The 18,023-nt window shown below is 43.1% G+C and overlaps 1 protein-coding gene across 4 annotated transcripts in view; it reads right to left on the reverse strand.

The window, feature by feature from the left end:
* The window catches only part of LOC100135988 (growth hormone receptor), a 71,682-nt gene that overhangs the window by 18,937 nt on the left and 34,722 nt on the right, over positions 1 to 18,023 (reverse strand). For 2 of the 4 annotated variants that reach the window (XM_021622097.3, XM_021622098.3), the window contains 2 exons: positions 1,612 to 1,744; positions 1,093 to 1,265 (listed from right to left, as the gene is read on the reverse strand). In XM_021622097.3, coding sequence (XP_021477772.3) covers positions 1,093 to 1,265; positions 1,612 to 1,744 — 306 coding nt within the window. Of the gene's footprint in view, positions 1 to 1,092; positions 1,266 to 1,611; positions 1,818 to 18,023 lie in introns of all 4 variants that reach the window. The other 2 variants (XM_090191111.1, XM_090191110.1) reach the window with 1 other exon arrangement.

Below are 18,023 nucleotides of genomic sequence, written 5' to 3' on the forward strand. Positions count from 1 at the left end.
CCTGATTTCCTGGCAATTTTTTTTCCTGATGTATTTTCTGTCCAACAATAAAATGTTTTAACTCAATTATTTATTTCATTTATTTACTTTTACATGGGGGGCCAAATAAAATCATCCGCGGGCCGCCAGTTGGGGAACCCTGCTATAGAAAATGTCTATCACACTGTCCACCTTACATTAGAAGAGCATGTCTGACACCTGTCCCCGCCAGTGTACCTGTATCCACTAGTCCAGTCGGTGTGAAACCTCCGAATAATAACAACAGGTGCTGCTATGATCAATCATTATCATCAGTTCTATTCTGACTGAGGATTGTCCACCCCTCCTCCATCTGTTCATCCCTGCTGTCATCTTTCATTTCACCTCTGAACACAGGGTTTCTGGTAGAAACGGCCTCCATCCCTCAGCTATCATTAGTCCCACATGCTGATCGTCCTTCTCTACTTTTGGAGGGGCGGGATGGAGAAGTTGCTTTACAATATTTCATTATTTTTCCTACGGTGTCGTCTAATATGGATCCTTGTCATTTCCACACATGTTCCCACTGTAAATTAGATACAGTATATTAAAACTGTGGGAGCATGGTCTGATATTGACCAACATGCAACAGGACAATGCTGTTGTCCTAGTATTTCTGATAACGTGTTGGACCTCTAGGCCTTACTGCTCCTGGTCCTCCTGGGAACCCAGTGTGCTTACAGGTTTTCATTTCAACCCAATTACTTTTGTCAACATGATTTAACGAAACAGTAATCAACCCCTCATCCCACGACATGTTTGGATGGCCCCTCAACCAATCAGGTAGATGGACGCAACAAAGTGTTAAAGTCAACTGCCACTGATGATGTCAAGACTGAGACTTGATGACAATTGTGTATTTCAAACAGTCAAGTTCTGGATTTTTAAAAGACATCAGAGGCTTCCAGAAAATGAACAGGGATTTCATTGAGAACCCCACCCAGTAGGTAAGCCAGTCAGGCCCATTCAGATTCCTCAGTTCTGCATCTGGGCATAAAGAAGTGTCTAGGGGCTATCAACTAAGTGTTGTTAAGTACAACAGTCCATATTAGCATGTCTCTGTTGTGCCCTCACCAATGTCCTGCAATTCGAAGCACAAGGTATCGTAGGTTTTGTTCTGGCTTTCAGAGTGGAGCCGCACACAGTATTTGATCCAGATAACTGTGTTGTTCTTATTAAAGAAACACTCGTTCTTCACAGAGGAGGAGTAGTCAGGGCACTCCTTCCATTCCTTCGTCAAGTCATTCCTAAGGGAGAGAGAGAGGTATTTTAGAGGTCTATTATGCAAATATACATTTTAGAGGTATATATAGGCATACTCTCAAGTCGGGGTGTGCCGAGTACCCGGACAAAACGAGTATCGGAACGGATATGGAGAATTTTCAGAATACGATTATGACGCAAGTACTATTTATTATTATCCGTGATCAGAAAAAAAAACACGTCAAGGTAAGTAAATCGCATTTAAATCACACTTCCTCTTTTTAAATAATGTATAATGAGATCGGCACACCCCTACTCTCAAGTCCGCATCGGTCATTCATAAAGAGAGAATAAAATTTAAACAATAAACAGCTCTCTCTCTCTGCTCACTTCTTCCAGTACTGGATTTGCAGTGCTCCGGGTTCCGTGAGATTCTGGAAGCTTCCGGGACTCCACCAACACCTAAACGTCTCCTGTTCCCTGGACTTACACCCAGTCAAATGAGGAGCCTGGACGGAGGGATCTGAGGGAGAGATTTTTATATTGAAAAATACCTTTATTTGCCCAGTAGTTTGATTTCAGCACAATCTTTAATTCTGAGAGAGAGAAAGAGAGAGAGAGAGAGAAAGAGAGAGAGAGAGAGAGAGAGAGACTTCAATGATCACAGAGAAGCAAACTAACAAAATAACATGGGCTACTGCATAAGACAAGACACAGTATATGACTCCATCTGTGGTATGGATCAAATCTTTCATTAGGAGAAATATGCAGGCCTCTGGGGTGTGGACTTGGAACAAACTTTGATATGGGGTGGAACTGAGTGTAATTGAGTTTGTGCTTTTCTCTGGGTTGAGACAGAGAGAAGCAAAGCATTTCATACAACAGTTAATCAATGGCTGTTCATACATATACATTCCAAACCCCTGCTAGCTGTGCTCTGTGCATTTCAATCAGACAGAGTATTACTACAGTAGAAAACAGTGACATTTTGAGTCATCAAATCTTGGTAGCAGGGCACCTGAGTGTAACCTAAATATACAGTTTCCTACTCTGTTTTTCCATTGCCACTTCTCTTCTATCCCTCATCAGCCACTTCTCTTCCTCTACCCCCTCTACACCCCCACCGGCCAATCCTCCTCCACACACACGCCCCCCACCGGCCCATCCTCCTTTACTCTACCTCCTCCACACACACGCCCCCCACCGGCCCATCCTCCCTTCCTAGCCATTTCAATGAAAATGTACTTGTACACTTTTTGTTTGTGGAAATGCTTTGCATTTGATAAGTGGCAATATCATCACCATCACAACCATTATCAACATGGAACATACACTACATGACCAAAAGTATGTGGACACCTGTACGATCATCTCATTCGAATATCATTGTCATTATTATGGAGTTGGTCCCCCATTTGGAATCATCTTCCCTACCTCTACCCCCCCCCCACCGGCCTATCCTCCCTTCCTCTACCCCCTCCAAACCGGCCCTACCCCCGCCACACACACCCCCACCGGCCTATCCTCCCTTCCTCTACCCCCTCCAAACCGGCCCTACCCCCGCCACACACACACACCCCACCGGCCCATCCTCCCTTCCTCTACCCCCTCCACACCGGCCCATCCTGCCATCCTCGACCCCCTCCACACACACACACACACACACACACACATACACACCCCACCGGCCCATCCTCCCTTCCGCTACCCCCTCCACACACACATACCCCCCCCCCCCCCACCAGCCCACCCTGCCTTCCTCTACCCCCTCCACACACATACCCTACCCCCCACCTGCCCATCCTGCCTTCTTCTACCCCCTCCACACACACCCCCACCGGCCTATCCTCCCTTCCTCTACCCCCTCCAAACCGGCCCTACCCCCGCCACACACACGCACACACACACCCCACCGGCCCATCCTCCCTTCCTCTACCCCCTCTACACCGGCCCATCCTCCCTTCCTCTAGCCCCTCCACACACCCACCGGCCCATCCTCCCTTCCTCTAACCCCTCCACACCCCCACCGGCCCATCCTCCCTTCCTCCACCTCCTCCACACACCCCCACCTGCCCATTCTCCCTTCTTCCACCCCCGCCACACCCCCATCCTCCCTTCCAGCGAGTTTGTCATCCAGTCGTGAGGCTCTGGGTTTGGCACAACCATAAATTAGGGTCTGAAGGTGCCATTGATTTCTGCTCTCCCCTACTGAATGCAGCACAGAACCCAGAACCCACACAAAGTTATCTACTCTCATAAACATGTCTACTAAAATCTTCAAATACTAGCCTTGTACATTTTTTGTTTGTGGAAATGCTTTGCATTTGATAAGTGACAAAATCATCACCATCACAACCATTATCAACATGGAACATACACTACATGACCAAAAGTATGTGGACACCTGTTCGAACATCTCATTCCAAAATCATGGGCATTAATATGGAGTTGGTCCCCCCTTTGCTACCTTCAATCTTCTGGGAAGGCTTTCCACTAGATGTTGGAACATTGCTGCAGGGAATTTCTTCCATTCAGCCACAAGAGCATTAGTAAGGTTGTGTACTGATGTTGGGCAATTAGGCCTGGCTCGCAGTTGGTGTTCCAATTCAACCCAAAGGTGTTCGATGGGGTTGAGTTCAGGGCTCCGTGCAGGCCAGTCAAGTTCTTCCACACCGATCTTGACAAACCATTTTTGCATGGACCTCACTTTGTGCACGAGTGCATAGTCATACTGAAACTGGAAAGGGCCTTCCCCAAACTTTTGCCACAAAGTTGGAATCACAGGATTATCTAGAATGTCATCGTATGCTGTAGCGTTAAGATTTCCCGTCACTGGCACTAAGGAGCCTAGTCCAGAACCATTAAAACAGCCCCAGGCCATTATTCCTCCTCCACCAAACGTTACAGTTGTCAGATATGTATTCGGGCAGGTAGCGTTCTCCTGGCATCCGCCAAACCCAGATTTGTCCGTCGGGATTGCCAGATGGTGAAGCGTGACTCATCACTCCAGATTAGTCAGCACTCGGCAGTCCCATTCTGTGAGCTTGTGCGGCCTACCACTTCTGAGCCGTTGTTGCTCCTAGACGTTTCCACTTCACAATACCAGCACTTACATTTGACCTGGGCAGCTCTAGAGGGCAGAAATTTGACGAACTGACCTGTTGAAAGGTGGCATCCTATGACGGTGCAACATTGAAAGTCACTGAGCTCTCCAGTAGGGCCATTCTACTGCCAATGTTTGTCTATGGAGATTGCATGGCTGTGTGCTCGATTTTATACACCTGTCAGCAACGGGCGTGGCTGAAATAGCCAAATCCACTAATTTGAAAGGGTGTATTTGGATACTTGTGTGTATATAGTGTATTTCTCAGTTTCTTTGTGATGTTAAATACATGTACATACTGCATTCAGGTTTTATGTGAATATGGGCCTACATCTCCTATTTCAGTGCATTCCTCTCTCTCGCCGTCTCTTCCTCTCTTTCTCTCTCTCTCACACCAAGGTCGATCTGTTGCTCCCTGCACTCTGTTATTTCAACCCTCCCTAACTCCCACCCCTCGAATTCCAGCTGCCACAATCAGAGTTACCGCAGACCTGGAAAGCCATGAGGGCACAACCTATAGCAAGGAGAATGGCCTACAAGTCAAGTCAAGTCAAAGTTTATTTGTCATTCCGTAATCACATGGCACAACACAGTAAAATAAAATGCTTACTTGCAGGTTCACTCTCGACAGGGTGCATAACAAGAAGTAATAGTTATAATAAAATACATATAAATACAGAATATAAATACAGTGAGGCACTTAAACAATGTTCGTTTTTGTGTGTTTGTATGTTTGGGCATATGTGCTAAGGTCTGAGAGTCTGCAAGGAGACTGTTGGTGTGCAGGTGGTCAGCAGTCATTATGTAGATAATGACCGTACCATCTAAAACCGTTGTGACATATCTTTTCCATAACCAAAAATATTGTATTTTCAGCTGTTTGAAGCTGGTGTACAAAACCGAAAGTAAAAGACGCAAAAAGTCAATTGTGGAACGGGAAGCATAGAAATAGCATATCTACCGCTTCTTAGATTTACTTTCAATGACAAATCTATAACTTACATATCTATGTGAATTTGGTTGGGTCGGCCAAAAAGTGACATATTGAAGCTTTAATATACTCAGAGTTAAATATTAATTTTAAAAAATCTAACCCCTGCCAACTGAAAGATTAGATTAATGGTAGAGATTCATCGAAGAAAACACGTACAGATGTAGGATCTAAAATTTGAGACAGTTTTCTATAACAAGAATATAATCCTGCCGCAACAGGAAATGTGAATTATTATGTTTATTAAAAATGTATGGACATTTTTGTAGGGGTTGATACATTTTTCATTAGGGCAAATCAAGTCTGACATTTCTATGTGGAAATTACAAACTTTAGAAGCCTTTTTAAAACTCAAATACACGTTTGTATGTCCTGCTTTGCAGGATAATTCTCAGCAACAAAAGAGTGATCAAATTAAGATCCTCCATCTGCATTTTAAAACAACTTGCCAAGGCAATTACTGTAAAGCTAAACTAATAGGCTAAGCATGAATGGAAATATTGCATTAAAGTCTGAACAGTAAATTGTTTACGAATGTCAAATCATGACCTTTTCTCTCAAAATGTATCAAAATAGACTAAGATCAAATAAATCTGAGTCATGATACCATAATAATAATAATAATAGTAATAATAAGGCCCCGTCAAAAGAAAGTGTGCTCTATCGTAGCTTGTGTACTAGGCTAAGTAAGTGAAAGGATTGTGATGAACTAATGCCGAAGTTGTAAAGTTGTAAGTGATTTTATATAAAAGTGTCTGCTAAATTACCATATAATGAGGCAATTCTCCACTAATCTATCACCAACGGGACACATCTATCCAGCCTCCCAGCCAACCTCATCTGTTTTGCCCCATGGTTGCGCACACACATCATTTTTGTTGCTAAAACAACCAACCCGTCTCGTCAACATCAACTCATTTGTTGATGATGCCATATCTATTTTACTACTAAACATAGAAATGTGCCATTTTCACATACATGTGTGTTGATGTTGGGGTGGTGCTGGAGATGATGAATATGAGTTGAAACATGTTAACATTTCCCTTTTAAGGGAACATTTTTTGTTAGCTGGGCATTTACCAAATGAGTTGGAAATGAGTCAGCGTTAGCCTCTTCAGGGTAATTAACTTACCGTTTAGGAATATACCCACTGATTCATCCCTATCATGCCTTTTGCTCTTTTCAAACTAGGATTTATCACTAGTCATCAGGCAGCTTTGGTACTCCCATAAAGTGATTTATTTTGACTGGTGAGGGTCTGTATGATGCATGATGACCAAAGCTGACATCTGGGCAGTGACTCTTGTTTCCTAGCTACGCTGTATGGAGGAAGAAATGCAGGCAAACACTGTTTGAGAGAGAGATAATTATTTATTTGTCCTTTTTTGTAATTTTCATCACTTCATTTTCATCATCATTTTCATCACTTCAACTATGAAAGACAAAATGAGAAAAAAAAATCCAGAAAATCACATTGTAGGATTTTTAATGAATTCATTTGCAAATTATGGTGTCGTCCAGGTTAGGGGAGGGTCTGGCTGGGGTAGGCCGTCATTGTAAATAAGAATTGTTTCTTAACTGACTTGCCTAGTTTTAAAAAAAGTAACTCACAACAATACACAAATCTAAAAGTGAAATAATAAAGTCTACATGCGTGTGCTGTCCGAGTTAGCATGCATTTCTACATGCATAAAAAGGATGTTCACAATAATTAAAAACAGCCTTTTATTGTCATTACATTCACAGGCTCATCAGAATGCCATGTTGGCCTTTACAGTTTCTTCTTCATCTAGACACACCAGCTAGCTGCAGTCTGATCCTTGCCTTAAATGTTTCCCATCATTAGATCCTTGCCTTAAATGTTTCCCATCATTAGATCCTTGCCTTAAATGTTTCCCATCATTAGATCCTTGCCTTAAATGTTTCCCATCATTAGATCCTTGCCTTAAATGTTTCCCATCATTAGATCCTTGCCTTAAATGTTTCCCATCATTAGATCCATTACTCCCTTGTAACTACTGTGCTTAAACCTGTAGCTCTGAATACAGATGTGATTAGCTAGTAAGTGCCCTATATCCATCCCCATAGGCCCCATGTAATATCCCTCTGCTTTACAGGACATTCTGTCATTTTAAAAGCATGTCCTTTCACCAACCATGTTGCTCTCTCCACTTAAGTGTCCAAATCAGTGGGATTGAATGTGATTTCCGTGCAAATTGAGTTAGGCTACATCCATTCAGAGCATGACATGAGAAAGGCCACAGCTTTTTACACACACATTAACGTGCACACAAACACACACAAAAACACTGTACACACAGACTAAACACACAGAACAGAGGAAGCTGTTGTTTCTTACTAGTCTCTGAGGTACGCTGGCAATTCTTTGCTCTTAGCTTTCTATCACCAGTACAAACCAAATTAAATGCTACTCAAGGCCATCGCACTGTGTATACACGTCTGCAGGACTGATCCATTAAAGCCAAACAGATGAGCAAGACAGACAGAGTGAGTGTTATAACAACTGTGTTTACTGAACACTGATTCTATTAAGTAGGATGATAATAGCTAATAATAACTGTTACAGTGAATGTGTGTTGACGGGGAAGGTCTCCTCTGACTGGGGTGTTCATGCAGCATTATTACATTAGTAACCATAGAATTAGGATTATAATACCAATAGGATCTCTATGACATTAACCATATCCATCATTCTCACTCATCTGACTAATTAGCAAATGATGGAACACAGTATAGTTTGTCACCACGCTGATAAGAGAGACGTGGGACAAAACCCAATCCACAAGGCTGGTTATGTCTTACAATATGGAATAGAGTGAGACACACACACCAACATACAGTGCCTTGCGAAAGTATTCGGCCCCCTTGAACTTTGCGACCTTTTGCCACATTTCAGGCTTCAAACATAAAGATATAAAACTGTATTTTTTTGTGAAGAATCAACAACAAGTGGGACACAATCATGAAGTGGAACGACATTTATTGGATATTTCAAACTTTTTTAACAACTCAAAAACGGAAAAATTACTTTTTTTATTTTCATCAAAATGCATTTTTTTTGGCAGACATGCCTTCTCGAACATGTGAACTTTTATGTGCCTTAATAACAAAATTGTATGCCATCTGTAAATACGAATACAATTGATATATTACGAGCCTAGTTGGTTTAGCCAAAGAAGACATTAACCTTCCCGCTCGCCATGATTGGCTGAGATAATGAGTGGGCTGGACATGCCGAGAGATGAGTTTGTATTGTTCTGCCATATAGCACGCTTCTGTCTATTTGAGCTGGACAGTATGTCTAGGTAATCCTGTCTAACCTGGCTTTAAAAAAAATGTAGCATGTATTACAACTGCATAAGTGTTGTTCTCCACTTTCTGGAGGACTGAGTTTTGAAATCAGTGGAATTTGAGTGTGATAGCTAAGGAGATGGAGAAAACACCTGTCCCCGGATTACATCTTCAAACTAAGGGTAACCATGGTATCTGACAGGAGACACGTCCAACCATGAATAGTCTAGCTAGCTACATTTTCAGATATTACACATTTCTAATTGACAGAAAGAGCCATTTGCTTGGCTAGCTAAAGCCTAATGTTAGCTAGCTAATGTTCAACCTGGTTGGTTAGCTACCTGCAGATTCATGCAGGGTAGTAATGTCATGAGTTGTGATTATGGTTCATTGTTTACCATACTAACTAGCTAGAGGGGAGGGGTTTTGAGTACAGATTTGAAAACCTCTAGCTGGCCGGCTGGCTAGCATTATGTGTATGAGCTTATTATTTGTATCTCAGAGCCATTTGCTTAGCTAGCTATAGCCTAATGTTAGCTAGCTAACATTAGATTACCAACCAGGTTCACTTGTAGATTCATGCAGGATAGTAACATCATTATGTGATTATGGTTCATTAGGGTTCATTGTTTACCTAACTAGCTAGCTAACTACATGTCTTAACAAAATAATCTACTATGCAAGTAACCATTTAGAGTGCATTCGTAAATTCAGTCTGGCCATCTACACCGGTTTCAGAGCACTCTCGTCTGAATGTGCGAGACAGCGCAGAATAACTGATGAATTTACAAATGCTAAACACCCGTTGAATATGGCCGGTGTCAGTAAACTCATCAGCCAGAGTGTCTGCTGTGCGCTCTGAACGCGAAGTGCTCTGAATTTACGAACGGGCAATCTGACAGCACAGTTGCAGTCACCAACGCTGTTGTTGTTGTTGCTGTTCTCGCTCACTTAGATGTCTGGAAGTAGCTAGCAACTTAGGTTGTGTGCTTGACTGCTGTTAGTACATTCGGATGAACCCTTAAAGAGATGGGTGGGGCTAAAGCTTAAGAGATTGTGAACGATGCTGAATGGGTGTAGACAAAGAAGAGCTCTCCAATAGTCGTACCAAAACATTCAAAGGACATTCTCTCAAAAGTTAGTTTACAAGTTTATCGACTTTCAAAGCAAAATTACTTTCACACTGTTCCTCAACTGTAGTTTTGTAGCTCTGAGTCTTTACTTTTATCAAATGTAAAAAACACAATTAAATATTTTGCTACATAAGACCGATTTGAGCCGGACGGTCACATACGGTCTTTATATTAGATAAATCTCAAGAAAGGAATAAAGGAAGGGACTATTCACACCAAGGCTGGTTGTTGAAATCGTCTTCTCCATCATGATACGTGAACAGGATCTCGTGACCGATGCCGATGTCCCGGTGCCTTGGATTAGCATGATTTATTATCCTGATTATCCTTATTATCCTGAGCTGGTGCTTGAATTGGAGACCTGGATTTTAACCCAAAAGTTCTCTAGTAGTCACTGCTTACCTGCAAAATTGTCGCATCAGATACCTCCATGTTGTCATTCAGTGAAGCCTGGATGGTAAACATGGGTGTACTTTTCAAAAGGGGAGGGTTGGAGGGGGGTTGAGTACAGATTTGAAAACCTTCCCCTAGAAACCAAATGGAGTGGCAGGACATTAAGATGCTAATTCTTAAGCAGAGTTTTGGCAAACTATGTATATCTACGGTTCTGCTGTGTCACCATGACCTGCTGGCCCATATGTCTTCCTGGCACCAACCTGACACACACACAATTCCATTCAGGAAGTGGCTGAGATTTAAAATCATCGATGTAGGAAGTGCTCCAATAGAACTTTTCTCAAATCTAAACATATGTTTTTCAGAATATGAAAAATAAGCCTGAATGACAAAGAAATGTTAATAAAGTACACTACCTTTTCAAAAGTGTGGGGTCAAACTTAGAAATGTCCTTGTTTTTGAAACATTAAAATAACATCAAATTGATCAGAAATACAATGTAGACATTGTTAATATTGTAAATGACAATTGTAGCTGGAAACAATTGTAGCTGGATTTTTTTTATGGAATATCTACATAGGCGTACAGAGGCCCATTATCAGCAACCATCACTCCTGTGTTCCAATGGCATGTTGTTAACTAATCCAAGTTGATCATTTTAAAAGGTGAATTGATCATTAGAAAACCCTTTTGCAAGTATGTTAGGACAGCTGCAAACTGTTTTTCTGATTAAAGAAGCAATAAAACTGGCCTTCTTTAGACTAGTTGAGTATCTGGAGCATCAGCATTTGTGGGTTCGATTACAGGCTCAAAATGGCCAGAAACAAATAACTTTCTTCTGAAACTCGTCAGGCTATTCTTGTTCTGAGAAATGAAGGCTATTCCATGCGAGAAATTGCCAAGAAACTGAAGATCTCATACAACGCTGTCTACTACTCCCTTCACAGAACAGAGCAAACTGGCTCTAACCAGTATAGAAAGAGGAGTGGGAGGCCCTGGTGCACAACCTATCCAAGAGGACAAGTACATTAGTGTCTAGTTTGAGAAACAGACGCCTCACAAGTCCTCAACTGGCAGCTTCATTAAATAGTACCCGCAAAACACCAGTCTCAATGTCAACAGTGAAGAGGCAGCTTCTGGATGCTGGCCTTCTAGGCAGAGTTGTAAAGAAAAAGCCATATCTCAGACTGGCCAATAAAAATAAAATATTAAGATGGGCAAAAGAACACAGACACTGGACAAAGGAAGATTGGAAAAATGTGTTATGGACAGACAAATCTAAGTTTGAGGTGTTCGGATCACAAAGAAAAACATTTGTGAGACGCAGAAAAAATAAAAAGAGGCTGGAGGAGTGCTTGACGGCATCTGTCAAGCATGGTGGGGTAAAAGGGATCTTGAAGAAGGAAGGCTATCATTCCATTTTGCAACGTCATGCCATACCCTGCAGATGGCGCTTAATTGGATCCAATTTCCTCCTACAACAGGACAATGACCCAAATCAGAGCTCCAAACTATGCAATAACTATTTAGGGAAGAAGCAGTCAGCCTGTATTCTGTCTATAATGGAGTGGCCAGCACAGTCACCGGATCTCAACCCTATTGAGCTGTTGTGGGAGCATCTTGACAATATGGTACATAAGAAGTGCCCATCAAGCCAATCCAACTTGTGGGAGGTGCTTCAGGAAGCATGGGATGAAATCTCTTCAGATGACCTCAACAAATTGACAATTAGAATGCCAAAGGTCTGCAAGGCTGCAAATGGAAGATTCTTTGACGAAAACAAAGTTTGAAGGACACTATTATTTCAATTAAAAATCAATATTTATAACCTTGTCAACGTCTTGACTATATTTCCTATTCATTTTCCAACTCATTTCATGTATGTTTTCATGGAAAACAAGGACATTTCTAAGTGACCCCAAACATTTGAACGCTAGTGTATATTGGGTCATATCTTAAGCTGTAGGCCTGAATAGCCTAATTTCCACAAGAATACAAACGTTGAGCTCAGCTGTAGGGTAAAAAACACATTTACATCGTAAGCGGTTAAAAAGACACTTTAAAGCACGTGTCAAACTCCTTCCACGGAGGGCCGAGCGGTTGCAGCTTTTCGCTTCTCCCCTGTCCTTGATTGATGAATTGAGGTCACTGATTAGTAAGGAACTCCCCTCACCTGGTTGTTTAGGTCTTAATTGAAAGTAAAAAACTAAAACCTGCAGACACTCGGCCCTCCGTGGAATGAGTTTGACAACCCTTCTTTAAATGGTCTTTTTAACTGTTTTTAAGGGGGAAATATGCTTTTTACCGTACAACTGAGCTTCACCGTTTGGAGTCGTGTAAAGTTTTACAGCCCTGCTTTAGAGGTTCATGCTGAGGCATCATCCTGGTTTTGAAGTGAACAGATGAGGATGAGGTATTGGTTGTGTATGTAACATTTACATGTGTATAAAGGAAGCTTCAGTGAATTATGCCCCTATACTGTACATCATCAAGTTAAAGGTCAACTAACCATAAGGTGGACAGGCTGAGGGGCCGTGTTAGACTACACGCTGTTTTCATGGACAGAAACGAAGCACAGAGAGACACAGACGGACGGGACAGACACACTGAACAACAGATTCACACAAGGGATTGTAAACAGGTGTTAAAAATAACTGCCAACACGCACACTCACCTATGTCTTACTATACTTGTGAGGACTTTTTGGGGATCAACAATTGATTATCATTCAAAATCCTACTTTCCCTAACCGGTAAGCCAAACCCTTAACCCCCTAATCCTAAAATAGCCTTTTTTACAAGTGAGGACCGTCAAAATGTCCTCACTAACCTTAACCCCTGGGCCTAAAATAGCCTTTTTACAAGCAAGGACCGGCAAAATGTCCTCACTTCTGAATTTGAGTTGGTTTAGTATTCTAGTGAGGACTTCTGGTACTCACAAGTACAGTAAAATGTGTGTACACACACACACACACACACACACACACACACACACACACACACACACACACACACACACACACACACACACACAATGTCCATAACAAACCAAACCCCTGTGTTCAGATCTACAAAGACAACTTCAACACACCTCTAAGAAACTAAATAGAATCCCCTATAAAAGTTAACTGGAGCTCTATCTAAGGTTGAAAATCTATTCAACTTGTCAATGTTTACACCGTGCTAGTCCATATTCACAAACTACTGTCTGCACACCAAAACGTCTTATTCTGAAAACAGACCGGAAGCAAACCTGTGAAATGAAAGTAGCAGGAGTTGTTCGTTTTTAAAGTACATTAAACCATTTAGTGAATGTATATGGCCATAGGAAAAATAACTACTCAGTTAATAGCTTCCAATTGATTCATTCACCCCCCCCCCTCCTCTCCCCTGTAACTATCCCCCAGATCATTGCTGCAAATGAGAATGTGTTCTCAGTCAATTTACCTTGTAAAATAAGAGTTAAAGAAAATACCAACAATACTTCTATGTGGGTTAGATTGAGTTGAGCCTTAATACCATCATCCCCATTCTACTTTGAAGTATGATAACCATAGTTTGCCGGGGTCCACTCACAGTCCCAGACAGATTAGCCAGGATCCAGTCATTTATTAGCCCAAGATAATGTTCATCTCCTGTAATAACCTCCCAACCACAGCATTAGCTTGGTTATGTCATATTAAGAATGGCTGAGAGTAAATATAGATGAGTCGGTCGGGTTACAGTTACCCTTCTCAACAGACACGCGCACACTGCTTTGGCATTGGATTGCTTAAGATTAGTCGCTGGTCTCTCACACGGACTGACTGAGGTGGTTCTAGCCTAGTTTTCACTGGGGGCTTTTAGTTGTCATGAGCCAACATAAAATATTCTCACATCATTTTGTTCTGTTACTGGCCTCCTTATAGAGTGTGTTTCTATCTGGAACATGGAATAAGGCCTGAGCATTGTATGGTTTCTCCAGGCTAATATCTGCCAGATGTTTGAATGTTGTGCCAAGAACACTACGAGAACTGAACAAAGCTGGGATCTCCTGGCAAGAGGCCAAAGCCCTCATACAGAAGAGAGTGAGATGGAGAGCCATGGTGGACGCCCAATGTTGTCAAGAACACTACGAGAACTGAACAAAGCTGGGATCTCCTGGCAAGAGGCCAAAGCCCTCATACAGAAGAGAGTGAGGTGCAGAGCCATGGTGGACACCCAATGTTGTGCCAGTGGCACCCTGAACTAGTAGCACAAATTGGAAATGTATCATCTTAACATCCCTCATACCCTCCATCCCTCACCCCTTGAAAGTTCTTCCCTGGTTCTCCTTCCATTCTTTCCCATAAATGCTTGTCTGTATCGTTGGGCCCTGTCTCTCCTTAACTTGGCTGTATCGTTGGGCCCTGTCTCTCCTTCACTTGGCTGTATCGTTGGGCCCTGTCTCTACTTAACTTGGCTGTATCGTTGGGCCCTGTCTCTACTTAACTTGGCTGTATCGTTGGGCCCTTTTCTCTCCTTAACTTGGCTGTATCGTTGGGCCCTGTCTCTACTTAACTTGGCTATATCGTTGCGCCCTTTTCTCTCCTTAACTTGGCTGTATGGTTGGGCCCTGCCTCTACTTAACTTGGCTGTATCGTTGGGCTCTTTTCTCTCCTTAACTTGGCTGTATCGTTGGGCCCTGTCTCTCCTTAACTTGGCTGTATCGTTGGGCCCTGTCTCTACTTAACTTGGCTGTATCGTTGGGCCCTGTCTCTACTTAACTTGGCTGTATCGTTGCGCCCTTTTCTCTCCTTAACTTGGCTGTATCGTTGGGGCCTGTATCTACTTAACTTGGCTGTATCGTTGGGCCCTGTCTCTACTTAATTTGGCTGTATCGTTGGGCCCTGTCTCTACTTAACTTGGCTGTATCGTTGGGCCCTGCCTCTAATTAACTTGGCAGTATCGTTGGGCCCTTTTCTCTCCTTAACTTGGCTGTATCGTTGGGCCCTGTCTCTACTTAACTTGGCTGTATCGTTGGGCCCTGTCTCTACTTAACTTGGCTGTATCGTTGGGCCCTGTCTCTACTTAACTTGGCTGTATCGTTGGGCCCTGTCTCTACTTAACTTGGCTGTATCGTTGGGCCCTTTTCTCTCCTTAACTTGGCTGTATCGTTGGGCCCTGTCTCTACTTAACTTGGCTGTATCGTTGCGCCCTTTTCTCTCCTTAACTTGGCTGTATGGTTGGGCCCTGCCTCTCCTTAACTTGGCTGTATCGTTGGGCCCTGTCTCTCCTTAACTTGGCTGTATCGTTGGGCCCTGTCTCTACTTAACTTGGCTGTATCGTTGGGCCCTGTCTCTCCTTAACTTGGCTGTATCGTTGGGCCCTGTCTCTACTTAACTTGGCTGTATCGTTGGGCCCTGCCTCTACTTAACTTGGCTGTATCGTTGGGCCCTTTTCTCTCCTTAACTTGGCTGTATCGTTGGGCCCTGCCTCTACTTAACTTGGCTGTATTGTTGGGCCCTGCCTCTACTTTAATTGGCTGTATGCCCTGCCTCTACTTAACTTGGCTGTATCGTTGCACCCTTTTCTCTCCTTAACTTGGCTGTATCGTTGGGCCCTGTCTCTACTTAACTTGGCTGTATCGTTGGGCCCTGTCTCTCCTTAACTTGGCTGTATCGTTGGGCCCTGTCTCTACTTACCTTGGCTGTATCGTTGGGCCCTGCCTCTACTTAACTTGGCTGTATCGTTGGGCCCTGCCTCTACTTTAATTGGCTGTATGCCCTGCCTCTACTTAACTTGGCTGTATCGTTGCACCCTTTTCTCTCCTTAACTTGGCTGTATCGTTGGGCCCTGCCTCTACTTAACTTGGCTGTATTGTTGGGCCCTTTTCTCTCCTTAACTTGGCTGTATCGTTGGGCCCTTTTCTCTCCTTAACTTGGCTGTATCGTTGGGCCCTTTTCTCTACTTAACTTGGCTGTATCGTTGGGCCCTGTCTCTCCTTAACTTGGCTGCATCGTTGGGCCCTTTTCTCTCCTTAACTTGGCTGTATCGTTGGGCCCTTTTCTCTCCTTAACTTGGCTGTATCGTTGGGCCCTTTTCTCTACTTAACTTGGCTGTATCGTTGGGCCCTGTCTCTCCTTAACTTGGCTGTATCGTTGGGCCCTTTTCTCTACTTAACTTGGCTGTATCGTTGGGCCCTTTTCTCTCCTTAACTTGGCTGTATCGTTGGGCCCTTTTCTCTCCTTAACTTGGCTGTATCGTTGGGCCCTTTTCTCTCCTTAACTTGGCTGTATTGTTGGGCCCTGTCTCTACTTAACATGGATGTATCGTTGGGCCCTGTCTCTACTTAACTTGGCCAAGCCCTGCTACAAACCGTAAACACAACCCAGTACTGCTCTTTGTAGGGCTCAGACTGAGGGCTCTGAAATTGTAGTGTATGTGTGTGTGTGTGTGTGTGTGGGGCGAGGCGTACCAAACCCTGTGCAGTCACCGCTTGTTTCTGCCTGCATGGCTAAATAGCAAGAGCCTCAAAATCAGCACAACAGGATCAATAGGTACGCAGGGTCCAGACAGTCAGACACACACACATAGGCACACACTCACACTCTAATCACCCTGGTCTGGCCCTAAACACAGGGAGCGTCTCTAAAAGCATATTTTCTACTTGTTATGTGGTCTGCCCACTGGTGAAAAAACATGTAGCTAAACATTTCTAGGAAGGCCCAACAGAACTTGCATCTCAGAGGCACATCTGGTAAATATATGTAAAGGGTAGAAATACTAAAACAGGTTGGGGTAGAAACTATGACGGAACTAGAGACACGCTGAGAGTTTCAGGGGCGTTTAGATAGAAGCGTGGTAGAGGAAATAGTGTAGTGACTAAGAGAGGAGAGAGAATGAGAGAGGCAGAGAGAGGCGGAGAAAGGAGGAAGATGTTTCACCGTTGTTGAGGAAGACTGGGCCAGTTCCAAATCAAATCAAATTTTATTGGTCACATACACATGGTTAGCAGATGTTATTGGTCACATACACATGGTTAGCGGAAGTTATTGGTCACATACACATGGTTAGCAGATGTTATTGGTCACATACACATGGTTAGCAGATGTTATTGGTCACATACACATGGTTAGCAGATGTTAATGGTCACATACACATGGTTAGCAGATGTTATTGGTCACATACACATGGTTAGCAGATGTTATTGGTCACATACACATGGTTAGCAGATGTTAATACGAGTGTAGCGAAATGCTTGTGCTTCTACTTCCGACAGTACAGTAATATCTAAAAGTAATCTAACAATTCCCTAACAACTACCTAATACACACAAATCTAAAGGGCTGAATGAATTTATATGTGCATATAAATATATGGATGAGCGATGGCCGAGCGGCATAGGCAAGGTGCAATAGATGGTATAAAATATAGTATATACATATGATATGAGTAATGTAAGATATGTAAACATTATTAAAGTGGCATTATTTAAAGTGACTTATTAAAGTGGCCAGTGATTTGGTCTCAATGCAGGCAGCAGCCTCTCTGAGTTAGTGATTGCTGTTTAGCAGTCTGATGGCCTTGAGGTAGAAGCTGTTTTTCAGTTTCTCAGTCCCAGCTTTGATGCACCTGTACTGACCTCGCCTTCTGGATGTTAGCGGTATGAACAGAAAGTGGCTCGGGTGGTTGCTGTCCTTGATGATCTTTTTGGCCTTCCTGTGACGTTGGGTGCTGTAGGTGTACTGGAGGGCAGGTAGTTTGCTCCCGGTGATGCGTTGTGCAGACCTCACCACCCTCTGGAGAACGTTGTGGATAAGGGCGGTACAGTTGCCGTACCAGGCTGTGATACAGCCCGACAGGATGCTCTCGACTGTGCATCTGTAAAAGTTTGTCATGGTTTTGGA

This window comes from Oncorhynchus mykiss, chromosome 11 (genome assembly GCF_057628025.1).
Source record: "Oncorhynchus mykiss isolate SJ-2025 chromosome 11, ASM5762802v1, whole genome shotgun sequence".
Classification (NCBI taxonomy): domain Eukaryota; kingdom Metazoa; phylum Chordata; class Actinopteri; order Salmoniformes; family Salmonidae; genus Oncorhynchus; species Oncorhynchus mykiss.